This window comes from Dermacentor variabilis, chromosome 3 (assembly GCF_050947875.1).
Source record: "Dermacentor variabilis isolate Ectoservices chromosome 3, ASM5094787v1, whole genome shotgun sequence".
In the NCBI taxonomy this organism is placed as follows: Eukaryota; Metazoa; Arthropoda; class Arachnida; order Ixodida; family Ixodidae; genus Dermacentor; species Dermacentor variabilis.
The window spans coordinates 74,997,854-75,023,026 of record NC_134570.1 but is presented as its reverse complement, the minus strand read 5'-3'; the positions used below and the strand labels follow the sequence as shown (position 1 = coordinate 75,023,026).

Sequence of the window (25,173 nt, the reverse complement as noted above, 5' to 3'; positions counted from 1 at the left end):
TTGACTGCAAGATACTGCCAAATTATTTTTGCACTTTTGATTAAAAGTGAATGTACCTTTTTTTTCTTGTTCTCTCAAAACGCCGATTTTTGACTGCTTGCTGGTTTGTGGCAGCGATCTCTCTGCCTTCAAGGCAGGTAGAGCTATAATTTTTGTTGTGGCTTGTAGCTGAGTAGGCAAAGTACATAGTGGTAGGAACAGATTTTGGAATTTAAGCTTCAAAATTTTTCAATTCTTCTTTAGATCAGACAGCAGAGAACTCACATTTGGAACAGTAAATATTGAATTGTTGTAGAGTTACTAATATTAGTTATATCAAAAAGGTATTCCTACCATTGTGTTCCTTATGTTTTCTAGTACTGGGCATGTGACAATATGAATTTTTGTAGAGCGGTTATTTTTCTCTTGTTTCTGCAAATGATGAACAATGAATTTCATTTTTCTGTTCAGAAGTAAATGGCCTATTGGAAAAAGAATTACATATTTGAAATTAGCACAGAAATCTTAATAAGGATCGAAAGTTTTATTATTATTGATAAATAAATGAACCTTATATCAATAGTAGTGTCTCCCCTGAAAAGAACTGTCGGGTTGTTGGTGTGGAGGGAAAGCGAATGTCCTCTGCAGTTTTTCAAGCAGCTGCAAAGCGAAGGCAGCGAGGAAATCCCCATCTAGATTATTCCCCTAGAGCCTTCCGAGCCATTGGCTATGACAATTTCATGCATACAAGAGAATAAAATGCTTTTTTCACATGGTGGATAGTTTTTTCCACTTTTCTCAACACACATTTTTTTGGTAATAAGCAATTTTCCTGGAGGAACAGTTACTTGCTTAATTGTCCAATTTGAACAATTTTTGCTTTATCTGATAGCTAGGCTCCCGGGAGTGCAGTAAGTCTATTATACCACATTTCTGCACCTTGAAACATATTGAGAATTTGAGGAAGGTAAAAAAACATATATATCGCATGTCAAATTACAACTCGCTCATTCTTGACCAAACTTGGTGAAACTTGGCAAACTCGTTCAGTTTCTTTTGCAGATTCCAAAAATGCAACTTCATTCCTTTTAGCTTGCTTAGTTCGTCAGATAATTAAAAATAATTTGTCATGCGTGAAAGTAATGAAAAAATAATGGCTCGCTAAAAATTTTCTATATACGTGTTTGTGGACTCGGTAAACCATAAGGGACACAATAATGCAAGCAGATTTTAGTTTGTGGAATTATGTCTCATATTAAAAAGCCCACTGAATACGAGCGTCTCATAAGCGGTAATTACCCATTGAGAAATTGTACCATATAAAGTATTTGTGAAAAGGAAATTTAAAAATTGCTCGGCTTCAATGTGTGCTCCATTCATTCAGCTGTGCACTGCAAAAAGAATTATTACTATATCTGCAACTGGAGCTGAGATATCGCGTTTATGGATGCACTGAGAGGCCAAAATTTGCATTTTTAATAAAGTGAGAAAAACAAACAAAAGCTTTATTTAGACAAGAAAATTGAGAAATGTAAACACATTTGCACTCGCAAAGCACTAATATGCTCCTGGGGCATAATCCCTTTGATCACTGCCACTTTTATGGCGCTTCTTCAGTGCTTGTTGCACAGTGTCTGCAGATGAACGTTTGTGTGCAGATGAGACTGATCGCTGCCGATCCTTTTCTCTCATGCGTTTGGTGCTTCGCTGGCCAGGATTCATGCTAAGCTCACGTAGGATTCCAGCTGAGGTTCTTTCATGGCCTGCATTGAAGTTCATTACAGCTTCTGCCACAGCTGCTTCAATGGTGAATAAAGATGAATGCCTCTCTTTTGGGGCGGGTGCCCATATTAGCGAGTGCAGGCTCTCATTACTATTCTGAGTTTTGCCACACACACACCGCTCAAGAAACTTCTTATCAGATGGCCGCTCGTAGACAGGCAGCAGAGCTTTGGCCACATGCTCAGGAAGGTTGTAACGATGTTTTGGTGCTGGCTCTTTAGCTTTCGCAGCATTTTGCCGGCACCAAGAATTGGGACCAGTGGGACAAAGGCTGTGATTAGAGAGACTATCATTTGATGTTACGTGGTGATATGTCGCCATCACAGCCTTTCGCATAGTCTCAATGTCGTCACTGTGAGACTTCATTGCCCAGCCGTAGTACGAGCTGAGCTTGTTCACGAGGTCACCAGTCAACGTCCCTTTTCCACCTAGTGGGTTCGAGCCCTTGTGCTTTGCCAGCACATTGTGGAGAGCTGTCCCCGTGCGCTTCTGCAAATGGTTGACACATTCCTCTTTTTGGATATCTATACACCCATAGACTTCAGCCTCCTTTAGGGCAAGGAACGTTCTGCTGTCGCCATCTGACAAAACTCTTATATCTGAGCTGGTGCTTCTCCCAGGACCTCACGAATAGAATAAGGCCAGCCTCAATCTCTATTTCGACAGATTTCTTGTCCGTTTTTTGGCATACGTGACTGGTCTTCCATTCTTCATAGAGGGGGTTATGAGCTTGTGGTCCGCGTTCACAACTAGCACAAACGTTGCTTAGTACAACGTGGTCCAAGACAAGCCCCAAAAAAAGTTCAATAACCGCGCCGCCTCTAATGTGGGACGAATGCTCATCGAAGACCTGTCGTAGGACACGGCGATGTTCCCGGGATTGTCCAGCCTGAGCTCACTGTACAATTTACGTAGCTTGTATCGTAGCTGTACGTAGCTTTGTCACCGCAATTGGAGCAAACAAGTTACAGCTTCACGGCAAGGCAGTGTTCTAACTCCTCTTGGCATAATTTCGCGTTTATGCCACATATCTTACACTGTAGGTGTTCAAGAAGCGTGTTCACCAATTCCAAACACACCACGATGAAATTGGTCTCGTCAGGCAGGCAGCTACCGGAATCGCTCGTGGCCAACAAGTCCGATTTTCTTTGCGTTGCCGCAGTCGATGCAAGCTCTCAAACTTTGGCATCGGCTCTTTTCCTACGTTCATCTATATCTGAAGGCATCTGGATCACTGTATCCCGACGAACATGGCCGACGTCACGGTCACTCGTTGACGGGGCCACTAAGCCTAACACTGGTGTACGCAGCTCAGCGGCTCGGTCGGTCGATGCCTGCAGTCACTCATCTTCGATTCGCAGTTCGCCCTCGGTGCCTATCTTTAAACCACTCTTCTGATGTTTTGAATTAGCGACGACCTTCTTTTCTTGCCGTACTTATGTCGGCACACAAACTTTCTCGTTGACATCGCGGCAAGTTGCTTTCGTCTCCGACAACAGGACAAAATGGCGCCCGCGCAACCTACAGACGCTCTGCAGACAATGCTCTCAGCCAATAGCAACTGGCATTTCATGATTTTTTCGCGGCATTACTCTACTGTTAGCAGTGACTGGAGAGAAGCACTGGCGCACGAAAATCGAGGACGGAAAGCTGCTACTTCAAATGATACTAATATGGCCGTGAGTGGAGCTATAGCGCGAAAGCTGCATGTCGTTGAAATTGGACCATTTTTGGTTCTACACCTACACAAATTGAGCCACCTTTAATGCAAAAGAATGATATTGTGGTTGAAATAGATATGTTTCAGATATGAAACTTTGCAGATTAGTAGAATAATGAATGTTGATTCCGAATATACCATTTTCCAAAATTCGTTTTTTTTCGTGATTTTTCGGTGCCAAAGACCCGTGTCCCCCCTTAAAGGAATGCCTTGGAACACCTATAAAAGAATACCTGTCTGGTAGTAACAGGCTTCTTTGCATGAATCTTGTTAAGCAAACTTTTTCAATATTAATTTTGGATTAACAAAGTTATCGGTAATCAAATGCTGCTCCTGTTGCACCCTTGCTGTCTCCATTCTGTTTCAGCATTTTTATAGTGCCTGGAGCTGTTTCGTCACGTCTGTGGATAATGACACTTGCCATTCTCAGCCTAACAATGCTCTTTGCTTTAACACTGGCTGCACTACTACATATTAAGATACCATAGCACTGGTACAGTGGTGTCCAGCGTTTACCTCTGCCCAGAAAGGATTGCATTTTTTTTGCTTTTGACAAAGGCCATGTTAACTTCCAAATAAATCCTGCCAATAGCAAAAATGTGCTCAACAAGTGCCAGGGACAGAAAAGGGCAGAGCAAGGACGTCAAGTTCAAGCTGCCAGTGTCAATAGCTGCTGGCTGCTGCACAAAGCAGCTTCAAATCAAATTAAATCAAACTTTATTCCTTCCTCAAGTGATTGGGGAAGACGGTGGCAAGATAAAAAAAAAAAAAAAACATTAGATGACCACTAGAAGGGCTTTGAGCGCCCCATTTACTCGACAGTCAGCGTTATCAGCTACATAATAGGACCTGCAGTGTGATGACCAGCTTCCAATGCATCTTCAAGCATCTTGCGAGTGCAGAAAAAACACAATGCCATGCAATAATGCCTTACATTTTCCAGCTGCTGGAATGCTGCTTGTTTTCACTAAAATTTGGTGGCCACACTTGTAGAATTAACACCCGATCCCCCAGAGGGCCATACATAGCCCGTGCGAATGGCTGTATACAACGGCTTTTAAACATTTACAAATATGAACACTCCGGCAAGTGCATGCAAAGGGCAGTCAAATGCCCCAAGAGGTATCGAGGGGCCACCACATCTTTTGATGACACTTCCCACAGGAGAACGAAGCGCAGCACAACTGGGGTGCATGAAGACAAAGATGCCCTTATGCCCACAATAAACCCTCAGCTGTCTCCAAGAAAACACCCAATCATGATCAACGAAAGAAAACTTCAAATAGGCAAGACAAAACTGTAGGCACTCACATAGTATGGCATGGCAGCATTTCCCACAAGGAACTGGTGGCCCAGCATGGCAGTAGGCACTCCAGGCGGCATCGTAGGCATGGTCTTGCCTGCTGCACAACAGCACGCTTATTTTGTAACAATTGCAATGCAAGCAAAATACAGCATGCAACGGGCATCCTACAGCACTGTGATAGCATTTTGTTTAAGAGTGGATGCGAGTTCCAGAATGGTCAAAATGTCAGAAAAATTTATTTTGACAAAAATGCATTTTGGGAATATTCGTGCCTTCAAGCACCTGATTTCAAATGATTAACGCTGATGCCAATTGGTAAACAGGAAAAAATCTGCTTTAAAAACACCAAGAGAGCCCTGAGCCAGGCAAAATTGCTTTAAACTTCCCAAGCCGTCACTATGGGCTTGTGTTGAAGTGGCTTTCAGTTTGCGCATTTTGTGCCAGCTCAAAATGGCGCCGCTCAAACAGAGCGACCGCTCTTGCCGCTTTTCTGAGAACGATTTCGGGCCTCCGATTAAGTGGAGTGCACGCTGGTTCCAAAATGATTCTTATTTTTAATTCAATCAGAACTAAACTTCACTGCTTCGATCAGTTTTTCATGCCAATTTTAAACTTATAATTTGCTTTTTGATAGCTACTCTGGTTCAAAAATTATTGTATTTGCTCGAATCTAGGCCAACCCCGATCCTAAGCCTACCCCCGAATGTCTGAAGCCACGAAAAAACTTGCCTCCAATGTAAGCCGAACAAAAAGTGAGGACAGCGTTCACAAAATGAAAACGGCATTTATTTAATATGAACATGCCGAGCTAACTCTACATCATCATCGCTGCTAGCCTCGTATGCTTTTGGATACGCGCAAGCTTATGTCCGCGCGCCCACGCATGCATGCACGGACAGGGTGGTTCTTGTACGCATCGAATCATGCCGCGATCTCGGTGAACAGCTCCTTTCTGTTATTGCGCACTTATCTTGCTTATCGCTGTCGTTCCCTCGTTGCGACACACATAAAAAGCGTTTCCCATTGCCCCCTACGTTTTTCTCATCGATGCTGAAGTCCCGCTCGGCTTTCATGATGCCTCTGCGCAGCTAGTAATGGCTGCGATACTTTGCCAGATGGTGCTTAGCTATGCACCGTATTTATCATTTTCAATTACAAACTGGTGCGTTTTTTAATATCTTCTAATCTAAGCCGACTGTAGAGTTTAGTATATTGACCTAGATTCAAATAAATACGGTATTGACGTCTGAAAATAAACTTAATGAGTACTTCTTACGGGGAATTTTGTTTTGCAATTTCGCCTTGCTAAACACAAAAAGTAAGTGCATGACCCTAATGCCAAAGATTTTGCTCCAGGGGGTGATGCTATTTTTGTTTGTGTGAAAGCATTCTAGAGGTAAGCAGATGAACATTTATGTGAATATTTTTATTTTCACTCATTATTACTTTTAATTATAATTTACAAAATGATGCTAGAGTAGTAGAAATAGCATCACCCTCTATATCATGTCAATACAAGTACACTGATACCAAATTTGTTATTAACGAGAAGAAAGAGGGTTAACTGAGGGGCACGATTTTTATTAGTCATATCAGAAGGAGCCAACAAACACTGACACCAAGGACACCACAGGGGAAACTACTTGTGCTTAATAAATGAAATAAAGAAACGATGAATTAATGGAAATTAAAGTGGACGAAAAAACAACTTGCCGCAGGTGGGAACCGAACCCACAACCTTCGCATTTCGAGTGCGATGCTCTACCAATTGAGCTACCGCGGCGCCGTTTTCCCATCCACTTTCTTGGGTATTTGTGTGTCGTAGTAGAACCCCGGGAGTGTTAGCCAGCGCCACCACTCACAGACCTTGGCGGCGGACGTGGCACGTCCTTTTTGCCGCAGGCATCACGAGAACATGATCTTTTTGGTGAAGGCAACTGGTCAATAAACCCACATTTGCTACCTGAAGGCACCATGTTGAGATGGTACAAAATATGTACAAACAAACCAGCTTCAAAACATGCCCAAGATGGCAGCAGTCCAAGATGCACAGAAGATGAACAAATCTTGCCTGTCGCAGGTCGTTTCGCGGCTCCCATGGCGTTTTGAAAGTAATGTTTTTTTTCTATTTGCCAACTGAACTCAGTATTAATAAATTGAGGACAGGTGCTTGAAGGCACAAGCATTCCTAAAATGTGTTTTTCTAAAAATCAATTTCTTGGCCATTTTTTACCATTGTAGAAACCTCATCCCCTCTTACCCTGTACTAAAGTATGTCAGGACTATAGTACTCGCTGTCCGTATCAGCAAACTTTTGGGCCACTGTTTCTCATATGGCGAGTTTGGGCATCTTTAGTTCACCAAGAATACTTTTGTGAAGCCCTACGGCGTGCAAGGGCACCAGGCTGAATGTCAACATACGATACGTTGCAAGGCTGCATTATTTCCTGGTGGATGCCAAACATGTGGCCAGGATAAGTAGAGAAGTATTGGTTTGACAAACCTTCCTGGTTACCTCTGGCAGCTACTTGAGGCATTAATTTTAATAAGCAAGTAACTGAACCCACGCCTCAAAACTGACCTAACACTGTGGTCTCGCTGCATCGACGGCGCTTTCACACGAGCTATGCTGCAGACACTGTTTCAGATTGTTCACCCTAAGAGTGACAAGTGCGCTGTTTCTGCTGATGTTGACATTAGACGCACATAGCATTGAAATAGGATCTAGAATGCATATGACATTCACCCATCACAGCACCAATTTTGGCTTTGCCACATAGTGGTAAGAAAAGCTACTAACTCCACTCACTTGCCGACATGGAGTTCTTGAGCACAGACGTCGTTGCTGTGGCACCTGCTAATGAGGAGGCTGTTGTTGCTAGTGTCGAAGCTGGCCCAGAGGGAAGCCCCGCTGCTGTGGCAGGGACATGCGAGTTCTCATACGTGTTGTGCTGCAATTGGTCAAGACAAGAGAATAAAATTAAGCACAGAGAGAAAGCAAACAGGTCTGACTTATGAGCCACGTCAAGACAAATAAAAAAGGCTCCCTAGAGAAACGGGAAAGGCATTGCTCTCATGCAGATTCATGTTTGTCACAGCGAAACATTGTTCATCCCTAACACCAGTAGTGAACTTTTGAAGAACTAGAAATGCAAAAATAATTTTCTCAGGGCAAAGAAAAGCTCACAAAGCTGGTGAAATAGCCTAGTAATTGCCTTTGAGGGAGTTGCAGCCTAGTTGTACCTATAAAAACAGTGCCTTGCACCACCTAGTGCCACACTCGGTCACAGTTTAAAGGATCCTTGCCACTGCGGCACTTTTTCGTGCTGTTCATCGATTCCTTTTGCCCTGCAAGACTCTCCGCTTGTGAATCTGGTACAGCAAGGGCTCATTATTGCCATATGGGCAGCAGAAAGAAGTGGCACAGGAAACAAAAAAAGCCCTACCATGATTACCGTATATATTCGAACCTAGGTTGATAGTTTTTTTGCACATAATCATACACCAAACTCCAGGGTCAGCTCAGATTTGAAATTTTTATAAGACATGCCAGTTTGAAATTGATAAATATAGATGGTGCATAGATGGTGCCATCTAGGAAAGTCAGTATTGCAGCCGCTACTAGTCACACGAGTAGCCAACTGAAATGTAGGTGCGATAGCGCCATTTTGACCCGTGTTACATTGAAACTGGTTCTTTATTCTATTCTATGGTGCAGCGGGGCATTACCCTTATGGCACCAAGCAGGCGATGACATTATAGCACCACTTTCAAACGAGAAGTTGTGATCGTCAAGCTTTCAAGCCAGGCAGGAGTTCAGCATCGATAAAAAAAATTTGTCGTTGGAGGGGGCAATGGGAGATGGTTTTTTGCTTGAGCCGCAACGATGATGGCATTTGTTGTTTGCTGATGACAGCGATAGGGAAGATAGAGACGACGCTAGCAGCGATGATGTGGAATGAGCTCGGCATGACCATTGTTCAATAAATGCTGTCATTTTGTCAACGGTGTCCCCTCACTTTTTTGTTCGGCCTACATCCGAGAAATTTAGTTTTTGTGGAGACTCTGTGGTCCGTATACTTTTGCTCACGAGTGTACGTAGGCGTACTTGTGTGATTACGCCCGCTCTCCGACTGGGAGCATGGCGCCCGCGAGAAGGGCAGACGGAATTTGGTTTGAAATTTCGGCTCTTTCTGCGGCGCCTAGCGATGCAATACTGAGCAGACATGATAGTTAGCACGCATAGTATGCACGGCGCTTGTCAGCTCAAATCACTGCAGGCACATCTGAAAAAGCTCGGAAGGCCTGCCAGTACACTAATTGGGCATATTGGTGCTCGTACTGTGACAGTAGATGGCGGGTACACGTGTGTATAATTACGGAATACGTGCTGTGTCCCATGACAATTGCCCCGTTACCGCACTTGTTATGCTTCGTCACGTTACATTGATGTACGGAGGCAAGCTGACTAGCGGGAACAGGCATTATGCAACGCGATGTGCTTTCCTAGCTTCGAAACAAATCGCAAGGACCACAAAGGCAGAGTGGGTACACCAATGCTGACAGCGGCGAATTCTTTCAATGAAAAACACAGCATGGAACGGCAAGAAGCTTAATAGCGAACGTCGAAGCAGCTAGGCCTAGCGTTGCTGCGGTGGTGGTTGCGGCTGCCAGCAGATCTGAGTGCAAGAGCGTTGGTTCGAGGCGGCAAGGTAATCAAATTGGCGGAAATGGTGAGGGCTTTGATTAATGCTGTTTCTGATTGGCGGTCACGGCATCAGAAACACGTACGAAATTTCACGTTCACGGTTCACGTAGGGCTCACGTAATTTCACGGTTCTCACGTACGAAATTTCAGACGTTCTTATACATTGACTACATATTTTAATTATACATTGGGGACATGGTGGCGCCGCAAAGCAGTCCGAATATCAGGTGTCCGGAAAGTCAGTCATTGATGTTACACTGGCAACTCCTCCAGCGGACGACACGGTGTCAAAGAGGATCCGTTACAGTTCCTCTCTGTTACTCGAGTCAGCATTATTGCGACTTTTGTTCCCTTTCAACAAAATAGAAGTACAAATTCCCTTATAGAAGCACAAATTCCTTGAGTTTTCCCCGAGTATTTCCATACTATTCAATATCTCTGAGAATTCCCGGTTTTCCTGGTTGGCAGACACCCTGAGTACAGCGCATACAAAACTATTGGTACTGGGCACCACTTTGTTCACACCACAGATCACTTCCAAGATACGGTGCCCGCACAGCTGAGCATTAAAGGAGTGTTTCTGCCCTGCCTTCTGCCCTCGCAATATTAAGCCACGCGATCATCAGCTGACCCTCGCAAGTCAGTTGTCAGCCCATGTTGACATGTCAAAAGTACAGTTTATACGCCCCGTTGTGAAAAAAATTGCCGCTAACTTCGTCCGCTCTAGCCGACAGTATGTTGTAGTGCAGTCTGTTAAAAGTGAACTTTGTTGCATTAATAAAATAGGTAGAACAAACTAAGGCTGAAATATGGCCCGCTATATTCGAAAGTCTGTTGTATGTGGGTCTGTTGTAACGAGTTTAGACTAATGAAGTTGCAGCCAACACGAAAATACATTCAATATATCAAATATATTTAAGACTATACATCCGTTACCTGCAGATATCAGAAATACTTCAGACCTATTTCGTTATATACAGATGTGACTAATCAACGGGCTCATGTAGAATGATGCTTCCTTCCCTCAGCTTCAAGCATTTCATTCAGCTGCGTAAATTCTCAGGAGAACGAAAGTCATGATTTGCTTCATCATTGGGAAGGCATTAAATTTGCGTGGTTCTAATTACACCAGAGGCCGCTTATAACGTAAATCACCGTATTCGCAGATTTCGGCACTTTAACAAAACATTTTTCAAAGGTTGTGTATGTGCAAAACATGTGGACCATGCAGCAACATGTTTCTGGAAAGTGAAGCATGCAACTGGCATGTGCCATCACTTTAGCTGGCGAGGTGGTTCCTCAGCTTTACAAGTACTGCACAGTCATATGCGAAGTATTTTGTCAACTCTGCATCGAACCGCAACTTTGGCCACTGATTCTCGACAAAATGGCTCTGGTTAGGCCTAGCCAGTGGGTGTGTCGGGTGGCATGCTGGCGCGGTAAGTTCACCCCTTACATACTGTAAAATTGTACAGCTTCCCTTCAAAGCCGTGAGAAGCAACCCGGTGGCTGAAGTGGATCGTCGCAAAGAGAGGGGAAAAAAAAAAAAAAAAAAAAAAGCAGCAGGCAGCATCTGTACAAACGCGTGAACCGATCACTGCTGTAAATTGGTTGAGGTAGTTGTTTAGCTCGTCGTGCTCCAAAACAAGCGCGCAGTGGTTGTTACATGTCAAATCTAGCTTTGTCAGCACTCTGTGCTGGAGCTTTGTGCGCACTGTGCTTTTTACTGTGCATTAGTAGGCCAGCGTGCAGCTCGTTTCTACGCTAAGAACAAGACACGACTGCTGGAACTGGGCTCATTCATGCCGTTGTTTTCTCGTGCTTAAGATGACCTTTGACTCGTTTGCGGATGGTGTTGTGCACTCAGAGTTGTAGTAGGAGCTGCGTAGATGCATGTTGGGGTAGTCCCAGCGCTGCCTTTAGTGCCGTATGGAGGAGGGTGTCCATCTGGTGCATCTCCGTCTGAGTCAGATTATGATAGGGGAGGTGGTAGGCTAAGGGCAGACGTGGGTTCCGAAACCTACTTTGATAATTTTAGTGTGAACTGGATGATATTTAACAGTATTGTTCGGTTTTCTTCTGCTGATTGTAAATATCTAATTAGATTTTGTATATCTGCATTAGAACAAATGATGCAAAGTTTTTAATACAGAAATTCAGTCAATTTCTGACAGGGCTTTTCAAAAACTTAACTTTGTCAAAAGCAAAAACAAAGTATACGGCCAGAACGCTAGAGAGTAGCTCTAGCCAGTGATGCTATTTTTATTGTTCTTAGTACACTAATAATAATAAATAAAAGAAACAGATGCAAACATAATTGCAATATTATAGCTAATTCTCACTTCTATTTAGTGGCAATTAAAATTTAGCCAATAACTTTAGGAATAAATAAATAGCATCACCGGCTAGATTCATTCTACGCAAATATGTTGATACCAAACATTCTGCTGGTACTTAGAAAGAACAGATGAAGATCCCCCATAAGGCAGTGTGTGGTGTCAAAAAAAAAAAAAAAAAAAAAAAAAAAAAGAAAAAAAAAAAAAGAAAAGAAAAGAAGGAGAGAGAGAGAGAGAGAGAGAGAGAGAGAGAGAGAGAGAGAGAGAGAGAGAGAGAGAGAGAGAGAGAGAGAACCAAGAGAAAAATGAACTTGGGAACTTTCAGTTTACTGTAACTTTGAATGGCCTGACAATATGGCAATATGAATTGCCTCACTATGTAGCCGTGTCTTTCAGCAACAAGTTCATGACATATATATGGCCATTGTGAAAAAATAACACTGAAATATTGGTTGCAACATCATGCACATTCATTGAAAGCAATGCCAGAAAGCTAGCACCACGAGCTTCACATTCGTATTTTAGTTCCTTGTTGAACAGAAGGCACACAAATGGCATCCCTATGCAAATAAAGTTGCACCGAGTTCATGGCCACAACAAAACATGTCCTTTCAACAAAGTTTACGGCTACAACAAAACATCTGGATCAAATCCCAGTGGTAGTCGCCACATTTCAATGGAGCCGAAATGCAAAAAAGTTCATGTGCTTGTGTGGTAGAGCGTCCCAAGTGGTCAAAATCCAGAATCATATCATGGTTGTGGAACGTGAAATCCCAGAATTCAAATAAAAAACAAATAAAAAATGTATATCTCCTGCACACTCACACAATTGAGCATTCAGGACAGGTCCCACCTAGACCTACCGTATTTATTCGAATCTAGGCCGACCCCGATTCTAAACCGACCCCTTACGGGGGGACACGGCTCTTGGCGACGAAAAAATAGCGAAAAAATCGATTTTTTAAAAATGAGATTTTCAGTATCTACAGCTAATATTCCTTTAATTCACTAAGTTTCGAATCTCAGGGAAGAGAATTTCGTCGCAATATCAATTTATAACATCACTGTGAGCTGAATTCCGCGAAAAAACAGGCCTCTTTATCGCGGCGCGTAGCTATTTTTCTATGCGCGCGATCGCAGCCATCTTGGTGTCATTGGAAAGAGGAGCCTTCCTTCTTTAATTTCCCGCCAAAAGTGACTCCGTTGGTTTGCCAGTGACGTTGAAATCCGGGGAGAAAAAGAAGTCGGAACGCGCGATCCGTTTAGTTGACTAGCGCACGTGACCAAAAACACGTGCTGTGGTTGGCTGCGCAAGGTTCCCGTCGTCTGCTCCACTCCGCAGGCGACGCAATGGCACGTCAAGTTGTTCTCAGTCGTACGTTTGTGACAAGTGCGGAACTATGTCCAATCCACCGGGAAAGTTCGCCACGAGGCACAAGTTCGGCAAAAAGAAGAGATCAACTTATACTTTCAGAAGCGCTCTGTTCCTTTGGAAAACATCCAGAATAGCCTGCCGCCAACCGCAAATGATGCCCAAGCTGCGGACGATGCCGAAGTAGGCCTAGCTAGCTCACCAACGAGTGAAATTGTTATGGACAGCGGCCGCATTCGGCGTGACACTGCAATGTTGCAACGTGCGGATTTGCTGCAGAGGGATATGAATGCCAAAAGAAAACTTCAAGTCATTGCTTTAACGCCAGCAACAAAACGGAAGTTGGATTCCCTCACTCACGCCGACGACGTTGCGGCCACACCAGTCGACGTGGAGGTAGGCTTCGCTATTGTTAGCATGGACGCCGTGAACGAACTGATGTCGTTTACGAAGTGCAAGGTGTGCGACGGTAGCGTCACAGTAGGCAAACGCGAACAAGAATATGGCCTTGCCATAAAGATTGTTATGTGTGCGTGTTGCGGTGATATCGCGTCGGCGTGGAGCTTGCCCCGCGTGAACGGTAACCAGAAGTTCAACCCTTTTGTTGTGAACGTTCTTGCCGCGCGATGCAAGCCACCGGGAATCGGAGAGCGGCGCTGAATGATGTTTTTGCCACAATGAACATCTCCCGCCGTGGTCTTTACACAAAAATGTGGCAGCGGTATGTGAAAAGGAAGTTGGCACTCGCGGCAGCACTTGCTGCCGAGAAGCAGACAGCACTGTGCGCGCAATCGGTTCGGCAACTGTACGACGAATTGGGAGCTTGGAAATCCAGGAAATATTGCCGTGTCATACGACGGTTCCTGGATGACGCGTGGCCACTCGTCTCACATTGGCATAGGCGCCGTCATAGAGCTGCTTACGGGGCTAGTCATCGACTATGTGGTGCTCAGCAACTTCTGCGCTGGTTGTGAGCGTGGGCCAAAGGATAATGACCCAAGTTATAAAGCTTGGAAGGAGAGCCATGCCTGTCAAAAAAACACCTCCAAGAAGGCCGGCGAAATGGAAGTTGAAGCTGTCCTCATCCTTTTCCAAAGGTCACTGCAACGGCATAACCTGAGGTACACCACCGTACTCTCGGATGGCGACAGTCGCGCTTTCCTTGCGCTGCAGGAAGTCAGAGTGTACGGATACATTTCAGCGGAAAAGGAAGGCTGCACAAACCATGTACAGAAACGTATGGGCACAAGCTTGCAAAACCTTATCGCATAGCATAAGGGACCTGGATTGGAGAGCCTTGGTGGTAAAGGCAAACTGACTAACAACTTAGTCACAAAGCTGACACGATAGAGTGTTTTAGTTGAGCGTGTTTACGCTCCGCTAAGCAGTTAGGCGGAGCGGAAGCGCGAATGCGCATGCGCCGTCCGCTTAGCCGTAAGCGGGATAGCGGAGCGAGGAACAAGGTCCGCTTAGAAACTGCCTGAGCGGAGCGTGCCGCACAGCACTTTGGCTAGCGATGGCGTCAGAATGGATTGGATTGGATGCAGAAAGCAAGCGCGCTGGCTAACACGTGGCGTTCCCCAAGACTGCGCTTTATTTTCCATTGGGTAAAATGGACCGGTAACGCATTGCAAGCGCACATCTAGATACTTCATGGAGAAATAATATATATGTATACATATATACGTTTTACTGTATAAGAGTGATCATAAAGTGTTTTTATTTTCTTTCATTACCCTGAATTTATCCAGAGGGCGCTGCAACTACGAAAGGTCCGCTTCGCTACGCTAAACGTATAACTAAAACGTGAAAATCGCCCGCCCCTCCACTGTGGCTTAGCGGGGCAGCTCGGAGCGGAGCGTACCGTAAAGACGCTCAACTAAAGCACTCTGATATTATGGCTGGGCCCTGAAGACTCACAAGGGTGATGTGCAGGGAATGAAAAGGGCTGTGATAGCCACTTATCACCACACAACATCAAATGACTTGATATCGGACCACAGCTATTGTCCACCAGGACCAAGCTCGTGGTGCTGGCAAAATGCAGCAAGCGCTAAGGGTGAGTCAGCCCCTAAGCACCGCTACAATTTGCCTCCTCTATGCCTGTGAAGCCCTGTTGCCCATTTATGAGCGCCTGTCTGATGAAAAGCTCCTTGAGCGGTGCCTATGGGGCAGTACTTAGAACAGCAACGAGTCTCCCCACTCCCTGATATGGGCACTGGCTCCAAAGGAACAGCGTGCTTCACTGTTCACCGTGCAAGCCGCAGTAGCTGAGGCAGTCATGAAATTCAATGCTGGCTGTGAGACGACCTCTGCAGCAATATTGAAAGAGCTGCGCCTAAACCATGGAATACCAAGCATGAAACGCATGGTGGAGAAGGACCGCCGTCAAGCAGTTGCATCTGCAAAAAAAGCGCAAGACCACTACGGACATGCAGAATTCTTTCAGGAAACGCCACTTGGGTGGCCGTAGTCAAAGTGACTACATTCCTGGTGGCTTTTAGCCACTTTCACTGCGAAATAGTGCCCAATTTTTTCTGCACTTTTGATTAAAAGTGACTTCCACTTCTTTTTTCTCGAAACAGATTTTTGACTTCTTGCTGATTTGCAGCAACGACATCTCTGCCTTCAAGGCAGGTAGAGGCATAATTTTTGCTGTGGCTCGTAGCTGAGTGTACAAAGCACACAGGGGTAGGAACAGATTTTGGAATTTATGCTTTAAAATTTTTCAGTTCTGCTTTAGATCAGACAATAGGGCACCCACAATTGGAACAGTGAAGATTGAATTGCTATAAAATTACGAATATTTAATACATCAAAGAAGTATTCCTACCATTGTGTTTCTTATGTTTTCTAGTACCTAGGCATGTGTCAATATGAATTTTTGTAGCGCAGTTCTTTTTCTATTGTTTCCGCAAACAACAGACAATGAATTTCATTTATCTTCAGAACAATGGCCTATTGGAAAAATAATTACATATTTGAAATCAGCACAAAAATCTTAACAAGACTGGAAAGTTTCATTAATTTTGATGGAAAAAGATGAACATTAATTTAATAGCAGTGTCCCCCCTTAAAGACAAAAAAAAAGAAAAAAAAACGCGCGCACACACACACACACACACACACACACACACACACACACACACACACATATTACCTCGAATGTAGGCTGAACAAAAAAAGTGAGGACAGCGTTCACAAAATGCAAACAGCATTTATTGAATCTGAATGTGCAGAGCTCATTCAACGTCGTCGCTGCTAGACTCGTTGCTGTGTTCTTTGTCACTGTCACCTTCAAACAGTTCACTATCTTCGGTACCGTCAAGCGCATTAGATATGCTGCACTTTTTAAAGGCACCAAGATCAAAGTACCTGGGATGTCGTCCCACGCTGCAGCTACCCAGCCCGCCAGCTGCGATAGCAATGCATGTTTGATGCGGCTCGTTGCCGTTAGCATGTGGTCTTCGTCAGTCAACCAGTCTATGTAATATTTCCGCAGACGATCCTTGAAAGGTTTGTTGATGCAGACATCAAGTGGCTGCAACTGGCCCGTCATGCTGCCTGGTATGACAGCGAGGTCCGTGTTCACTTGGGCGAGCGCAGCCTTCACGTTGGTGGTCAAGTGCCCGTGGTAAGAGTTGCCAACAAGGAGCGAGTTGTTCGTCAAAAGGGCTCCTGGACGCCGTCGCCACACATCTTAACCCACTCTTCCACCATCGCACCGGTCATCCACCCGTTCTCATTTGCCCGCACAATGACATTTTTTGGGAAAGTTTCTCGAGCAGGCAGTGTCTTCCTTTTAAATATCATATAAGGAGAGAGTTTATGTCCATCAGCTGTGCAGCACAGCATCATAGTTGCGCGCTGCTTGTTGTAGCCCGCAGAGCGCACCTTCACCTCCTTGGCACCTTTTTCATTCACAGTGTATGCCACTGGCATATCAAAATTACACAGCCGTCTGCTCAGCATTCCCGATTTGCCCAAGGTTGTAGCCTACCGCTTCTCTTTTTCGCAGCATGTAGCGCTGAAAAGCTATCAGCTTTTCTTCGAAATCGCTTGGCAGCTTCTGGGTGATTGAAGTGCAATGTCGGAGGCTGAAGCCGAAGCGCTTCATGAATTTTTGAAGCCAGCCCCGGCTGGCTTTGAAATCCTTTGGCGTTAGGCCTCGCTCCCTCAAAAGTTCCCTAGCTTTCGTTTGGAGCACTTCTGTTGTCACTGGAAGGGCAACTGCTCTCTGTGTCCGAACAAAGTTGGCCAAAATCGTCTCCACTTCGTGGTGACGGCCTTTCTTTGGTGCGCTAAATGCCATCCTCGTTGCGGTGCACGCAAAAAGCTGCTGTTGCCCCTCCAACAACCGACGTTTTTCTCGTCAATGCCGAAGTCCCACCTTGCTTGAAGGTTCGACGATGCCTCTGCGGCTATCACAACTTTTTCACTTGAAAGCGGCACTGTAGTGGCATCTCCTGCTTGGTGCCATCGCGATAGCACGCCGCCGCACACCGATACGGCCGACACGACACAGGTCAAAATGGCGACCTCGCTTGTGCACGGTTGGCTACTGGCACGACTAGTAGCGGCTGCGATACCGACTTTTCTAGATGGCGCTACCTATGCACCATATTTAGCAGTTTCAATGAAAAACTGACGTTTCTTAAAATCCTCGAATCTAAGCTGACCCTTGAGTTTGGAATATGATTATTTTAAAAAAAGAACTATCGGCCTAGATTCGAATAAATAGGGTATTTTTTTTACGTGAATGAGTGTTTCGGACTGTTTCTGTTCCCGTGAGGTCAGGAAAATTGGTCGACCACTGTCGGCAAAGCTTTATGCTCCTGTACTGGTAGGAATGGCAAAAGCTCGCGTCTAGACAACGTTCAGAACTGACAAAATTGCAAAACGTAGTTTAAATTGATAGCATACCAGAGGCAAGGTTGCACACGCGATATCACAGCGGGCAAATGTGAAGTGCACTTGTGGCCTGCCCGCCATGTGTTTCTATGTCACTGGCAGCTGAGCGTGCCCATCTCCGTTTCTGTTAACTCAAAGTGGATGGGGCTATCGTAAAAACCGGAATATAAGTCGAACTTTTTAAAAAAAAAATCCATTGCGAAAAGTCGACCCTCGTCTTATATACTGGACATTGGCGGAAAAACTACGAAGGTCTTGCAACAATGGGCGGATGAAGTAAAGAGCCACCTTTGCCATCGCCATCAGCAGTAGCGCGGTGTGGCGACATTGTGGCACTGCCAATTTGCGTTTACATTGTCACAAAGCTATAATGGTTAAAGGCTGCTTTTTCACATTTTGTTTCAAAATGAGCGCAAGCCGACGGCAAGTCGCCTTCAAGAAAAAGGCGATTGAGTGCGCGGAAGCATACGGCAACCTCGCGGCACAGCACGAATTTGGAGTATCCGGAAAGAGCATTCGGTACTGGCAGAGGCAGAAGCAGCAAACCAACAGAAAACCTCATTCCATGAGCAGACCGCAGAACTGGAAGACAAGGTTGCAGAGTTCGTCCAAGAGCTGAATGTAAGATTGCTGCCTGTGACTGCCGAATGCATACGTTTGAAAGCGGTAGAGATTGCGCACGCCTCTGGACTGAGCAGCGAGAAGCACTCGTCATCCGACTCTAGTTCGGATGACTCTGATCAAAGGCGTTGCTCTGATTTGGAGTAGCACTTGCGCACTTTGTACCCTTCTGTGTACTGTACACCCAGCCAATTTTTAACAGTATTGCGCGACCATCGACCTGCATGTTTGTCAGCACCTTATCACGGCACAGAGCGGCGAAATAGGGAAAGTAAGTGCACGTGTACACATGCGCATATCTCGTTTGTTTCACCGCTCAACGCCGTTAATAAGGTGCTGACAAGCACGTGGGTCAATGGTCGCGCAACACTGTTAAAAATTGGCCGGGTGCACATGCGAGCAGCATTTAAATAAATACTGTCACTATTGTGCATGAGTCGCATTTGTTTCAAGGCAAGGGTGTCTTTCGGTACTTTTCCCACTGAAAAAGATTTCTTTCATATTTAGAATTCGTTAGTTAGGGGATCAACCTATATTCCGGTCCGACCTATAGTCCGGTTTTTACGGTATGTTATTGCTGCAAACTTGCAGATATTAAGGGGGGACGCGGGTCTTGAAATCGCGAAAAATGGTCAAAAATGGCAATTTTCAAAAATTGCGTTTTTGAAGTCTTTAATGTCCCAACTATGTCTCTACAAAATATTATGGCTCAATTCCTACTCGAAGTATAAAAAAAAACGGCAATGTAGAAACGTCGGTGAACCGAAATTGAACGCCAAGCGCGAATGTTTGCCTCATTTTCAAGCTGCCGTAGTTCCGCGCGACGCGAACCGATCGGCGCCATCTTGGTCTCGTTTGAAAGCTGATTTCCCGCTCTCCATTCTCGCGCCCCTCGGCACGCTGTAGACTCTCGTGCAGCGGAGCGATCGGCACCCGTTCTCAAGCGGGAAATCGTTGCGAGACAGCCGCTGATTGGGTGAAACGGGCGCCTCCTCGAGGGCAGCCCTCTGATTGGCCGTGACGCATGCTTCGCCTGCCGCGGCCCCGCGGCCGCGTTGTTCGACTCCTTCGCGTCGTCTGCTTTCGCGTGCACGCACGTCATTTTTCGCGCTCCTCTTTGTTTCCTAGTATTTTTCGTTCTGCCTTTCTCTTTATCGTTCTTGTAGATATTTTGGCTATTGAGTCGCTTCTTTTAACCACAAATTTCTTGCTTTTGCGTGCCTGGTGTCTTTGTTCCGCGTGTCACGATGGCGCGAGACGCGCGCTTGAAAGCAAGCACGCGAAAAGCAGTCAGCAAAAAGAGACGCGCATGGAATAAGATGAGCGCTACATCGTCGACAACTACAGCTTCGGTGATGCCGCAAGCTGCTGTGCCCTTGGTGGATGCGGCTGGACTGAGCTCGCCAACAACAGCTTCGCCGGAGGACGCGGCTGAACAAACCCCATCGACGCTAGCTTCGCCGGTGGACGCGGCTGGACAGTGCCGATCGGTGTCAACTTCGGTGTTACCGCAAGTCTCTGCAGTGCCGGTGGATGCGCCTGGACTAAGCCCGTCGAAAATACCAACTTCTGAGACGCTGCAAGTCGCTTCGGATTCCGTGTCGTCGGAAGCGGCCGAGCCGGCTGACCGAAGCCTAACGTCGACTTCGGCGTTTCCGCACGCCGCTTCGGTGCCGACGGACGCGGCTGAACCGAGCTCGCGTGCTCAACGCTTCGACATGGTGTTTTTCACGGAGGCGGAGTGCGCGGGGCGCGAAAAAATACGCAGACAACATTAAAACTTCATTGGCAAAGAATTCCGCGACTTTCCGCAAGTTCGAGCTAATGAACGTCGGCACAGAAAGTGAAGACGACGATCGCGGCACAGAGTACATCATCGTTGATCTCTCTGTGCTAAAGAAGCTGTTTGCGTCCTCAAGCTGCAGCAAGTGTGGGATGGCCACTCTCCAACTCGCAAAGTGCAGTGAGAGAGAGCAGTGAGAGAACCAGCAGAGCTGTTGCAGCACAGCTTGGTTACACTCCTGGGAGCTACCTCATTCGTAGGAGCCTTGAAAAAGATAAACAGAGGCTCTGCAGGTCTGACAAAAGTCACACCAATGCTGAAAAGATGAAGAAGAGGATGGCCAAGAAGCACAAGCCTGACAGAACCCAGCACTACTGCCCAGGACTTTTGTGAATGTGTGGCAGATTCAAAGAAAATAGCAAGTGACTTTCTGAGCTTCTTTTTTTTTTTTTTTGTCAAGTGCCAATGCAATACAGAAGTTTTCACCATCTTTACATGAACAGATTTCTGTGAGTTTGGTGTTATTGTGTTCAGTAATGACTGGGCTGCATGCTAAAGCATTAAATTTTTCCATGTGATAGGTAAACAAAAGTGGTAGAGTAAGCAAAACTTTGAATGCAATTTTCTCAGCTTTGCTTTTTCGATCAAATGCCTTTGCCTTACAGAACTTTTCATAATGTTTGCATCAACTGATTTTATTGAATTAGGTATCATTTTTTTCAGTAAGACCTCAGCTACATCCTAAAGCTTTCTATTTTTCATTAAACCCAATAGACTAGCAATTAAGTCAGATGTAAGCTAATTACTCCCACATTGTTTCTTTCTTCCTACTTTGTTATTCATTCATGACCTATATGACGACTTTTTAAAAATTTCTTTAGCTTTAGGATGTGCAGTGGGCCCTTGAAAATGACAGCTATTCTTTAAAACTAGTTTTTTTAATTAAGAAATTATCATAATGGCCCGTAAGAAAAGACCTATGTGGGATAAATTATTTTGCGATATCTTCATTTCTAGATGATATATATAAAATCTGAATATATATTTGGGATCAGCATTCAAAGATATATCTGCATGCCAATTTTCAGAAAGATATGTTAAGAAATAAAAAAAAAGTTTTCAAGACCCTCATCCCCCCTTAACAATATTATTCATTACTGATACGGATTGTGTTGATGTCCCGCATTGTCACAGTGGCAGCCACCCATTTGTTGACTTATTGTCATTTCACAGCAAACGCGAGATGCATTTTTCATTTTTCATTTTTTGCAGAAAATTTCCTTGTGATACATGATGACGACGTGGCCATGCAACATATACCGAGTTGTGAGGATTGAGTGTCAAAACTCTTCCGAGGCCGTGGACGGCAGACAGAGATTACGAATTTTTTCAATAAAACATGATTTTTCTGTTATGTACCTTCTTTGTCTGCCTTCTCATTTTCGCAATAACAAAATTCTCGAGGCAACGAAAGAAATGCTGTCCCTGAAGATTGTTATTGTGGGGTTTAACCGTATGTTGATTCTTCTGCCGTTTACAAAGCATTGTAGAACTCACCTGGCTGGCAGTTCCTTGTTGGGAAGAGTCAAGCACTGAATCCTTCACCGAGTGAGGACCCAACCCTGCGGATGCCGAGAGCTTGGAAGAGACCCCATAATTTGCCTGCTGTGGCTGACTCGGCCCAGAATAGGCATTGCTCTGGTATGGACCCTGGTAGCCTGAAACAGCACAAAAGCCTTATAGAATCTGCATCACACAGGCAAGGTCAAGGGCACCCAAGGACAAGGAGTGTCATTTCTCAATGTCATTGTTCTTTCAGCTGGTGCCATGCGTGTATACAGTTAAACCTTGATATAAAGAAGTTAGTAAAATCGGCAATTGACTTTGTTATACAGAATTTTGTTACACTCAAATTTGATCTTTTATGCAAATAAGTAGAGGGTCGCCGAGGAATTTGTCTTGCATGAAAGAGGCTGCAAGATTTTCCAATTTAATGAGGGGGGGGGGGGAAGAGACAGCTGAACGAGTGCTGGTAACATTAGATATGGTGTCCTGCTGTGTCAACATCTTCATACAGGCGGTATGAAGCGAAGCCAGCCACGCTTTCATGTCTACTTCACCCTAATGGCTGATAGCATAGCCCACAGCATGGAGCAAATGCGTAAAGCTACGCCGATAGGCAGGCAAAGCCACAGTCGCACCAACCTGCTGGATGCCCTTGCTACTTTGCTGTATAGTAATAACTCGTTAACTTGAACTTGCATATTTTGAGGGGAACAACAAAAATGGCCAAGTCAAAATTTTCCGAGCACCAAACCATGTCTCATACATTCCACGAACAGTAGAACCTCCTTCATAAGTTTTGGAAAAAAGCCACGAGACAAAATGTACGATCGGAAGTAACTAAAAAAATTTGACAGACTCGACCATTGCCAACATTTAGTTAATGCAAAAGTGTTGTGCGGATCACTGTGGCACGAGATGCTGACATGCGTCGAGCTGTTGGTGCTCTGGCGGCCTGACATGCGTTTTGTTTTCCTATTGCGCGGCGCAAGAAACAAGATGCAGGATGTGCCTCTAGCACTTCGTTGGAATGACAACTGATGCGCGCAACTGAGGAGATGTGCTCAGCGCAGAGAAGTGCACTTGCAAATTAGGAGATGGGTCTACAATTTGCCGCGCTGACATTCAACTATAATCGGGTGGCTAACCGTTGCTCTGTTGCTGGCTGAAGGCAGCAGTTGTAGAACTGGTGGGCTGCGGCTGCTGAGCAGCGTAGTAGTGCTGCTGCTGCTGCTGCGGCCCCGTGGTGGACGATGGGAAACCCTGCGAGTGGGCCAGGTAGGAGCCAACCAGGCCCTTGCCCCCACCCCCTGGGTAGGCACCACTGCTGTAGTGCTGGGCTCCACCTGCTGACGAGTACATGGGCTGCTCCACTTTGCCTGCGGACAGCCCACCTGCACGCATACCCATTTATCATTAATCAGGCAGTGCAGATTAAAACGAGTTTTTCACAAGACCGGTTTTGTTTTAGCGATTTCCACGATCCGATCCCCGTGTCCCCCCTTAAACCGAAGTACAACGCACCACACATGCGCTCTAGGCAACCATGTTGTGCATTCTACAAAGACACAAAACATTATGCACACGAGATTTGCCGACTCGGCACGACACTTTTGCTAGCATTCGTATGCACACCGTTGATCTCTTCCTCAGCACAAAAAAGACCATGTGACAGTCATACACACACAGGGGCCTGCCTGTGAAATTTCCATGCAAGCTGCATGTAGCCGATCATGCCATGTCTAAGAATTGAATAAAAGAAAGCAAAGGATCTCGCATTTGTGTGTGTGAAGGGGTAAAGCAGGAATAGTAGGCCAGACCTTCAAGCCCTTGGCTGTTCCTCTGGGCTGCAGCTCCACCAGCATACATCTTGGACTGTGGGCCAGCCACAGATGAGGATGACACAGGCTTGCTGCGCTCAGAGTGGGATTGCGACTGCAGCAGCAGGTGCTCAGGGGCCATCACAGAGCCAGGCTGCAAAACATGCAAGGGTCATGTAAGAGACATCTAGTTTTTAGATTTCAAAAGAGTCATACCAACACTATGAAGGCCACAAGTACATGCACTCTTATCAGCCCATTAAACCACACAAATAACTACCGTATTTACTCGCTAATGATCGCACTTTTCTGTCAAAAAAAAAAAAAAAAAAAGAAAGACACATTCAGGGGTGCGATCATTACGTGGGTTAAATTTCCCCCAAGAAGAACAATTTTTTTTTTTATCGCGCATTTGCTGCGGGATGACAACAGGTCAACAAATAGGTGGCTGCCGCTGTATGTAGTGCAAAACACCAAAGCAAAAATGACGGCCGGTGGAGCAACCTGAACGCGCCGAACACTATTTTTTTTCTTCTCGTGAGTACATTATGTGCATTGAAACAGTTTCTTCCATATCGGTAATGAATAATATCGTTAATATCAGCAAGTTTGCAGCAATAACGTAGCCATGTCCACTTTGAAGGGACAGAAACAGATGGGTGCGCTTAGCTGCCAGTGACATAGGAACAGATGGCTGGCATGTTGCGGAAACTGCGGCATTTGTCTTCACTACTATCCTAATACGGCACGTTTCCGCTAAGGTTGGGCGAATATACAAGCGTCGGCGTATAAATAAGGTGCACTTTTAACGTATCAGTGTAAATGTGCTTCACTTCTGCAAGTCCGATGAGAACGTACGGAGTAGCAGGCTTCACGACCAAGGCTGTTGCACTATCGGCGACCGGATCTTAAAGAAATGCTGAATCTTTCGCTCCGTGGCCGTCGTAGATGCAATCTTGTCGAGAACAGCTTTCATCTTATCCACTTACTCTTCAGTTACGACAGACGTGGTCAATTCTTATGCGAGTTTAACTGGGGTGTGGATATGAGTGATCTTGCAAAGCAGTGAGGCGGCGACGTTCAGCTGTGGTACGAATTAAGGGGGGAGGAGGGGATCAGAATTAACTTTTTTGTTTCTTGACAGAAAGGGCTGAAATTTGGCACACGCACTGCACATTGCAATAAAAAGACAAATCTAAAATTTCATTAGGATATCGTAATTAGTTTTTGTTTTATAAGAATTTATAAGTTCCATGCTTGTGGAAAGCCTGG

At 45.3% G+C, this 25,173-nt stretch overlaps 1 protein-coding gene and 1 non-coding gene across 19 annotated transcripts in view; both read right to left on the bottom strand.

Moving 5' to 3' along the window:
• The window catches only part of LOC142575880 (uncharacterized), an 81,439-nt gene that overhangs the window by 23,338 nt on the left and 32,928 nt on the right, over positions 1-25,173 (bottom strand). For 10 of the 18 annotated variants that reach the window (XR_012826725.1, XR_012826726.1, XM_075685633.1 and 7 more), the window contains exons 12-16: positions 23,902-24,055; positions 23,230-23,475; positions 22,076-22,236; positions 7,588-7,738; positions 4,793-4,884 (exon numbers count right to left, since the gene is read on the bottom strand). Coding sequence is in view for 16 of the 18 variants with exons in the window: in XM_075685633.1 (XP_075541748.1) it covers positions 4,793-4,884; positions 7,588-7,738; positions 22,076-22,236; positions 23,230-23,475; positions 23,902-24,055 (804 nt within the window). In the remaining 2 variants the exon portion in view is untranslated. The remainder of the gene's footprint in view (positions 1-4,792; positions 4,885-7,587; positions 7,739-22,075; positions 22,237-23,229; positions 23,476-23,901; positions 24,056-25,173) is intronic. The other 8 variants (XM_075685637.1, XM_075685639.1, XM_075685644.1 and 5 more) reach the window with 3 other exon arrangements.
• On the bottom strand, positions 6,498-6,570 carry TRNAS-CGA (transfer RNA serine (anticodon CGA)). The gene has a single exon. It is a non-coding gene; the product is annotated as a tRNA-Ser (tRNA).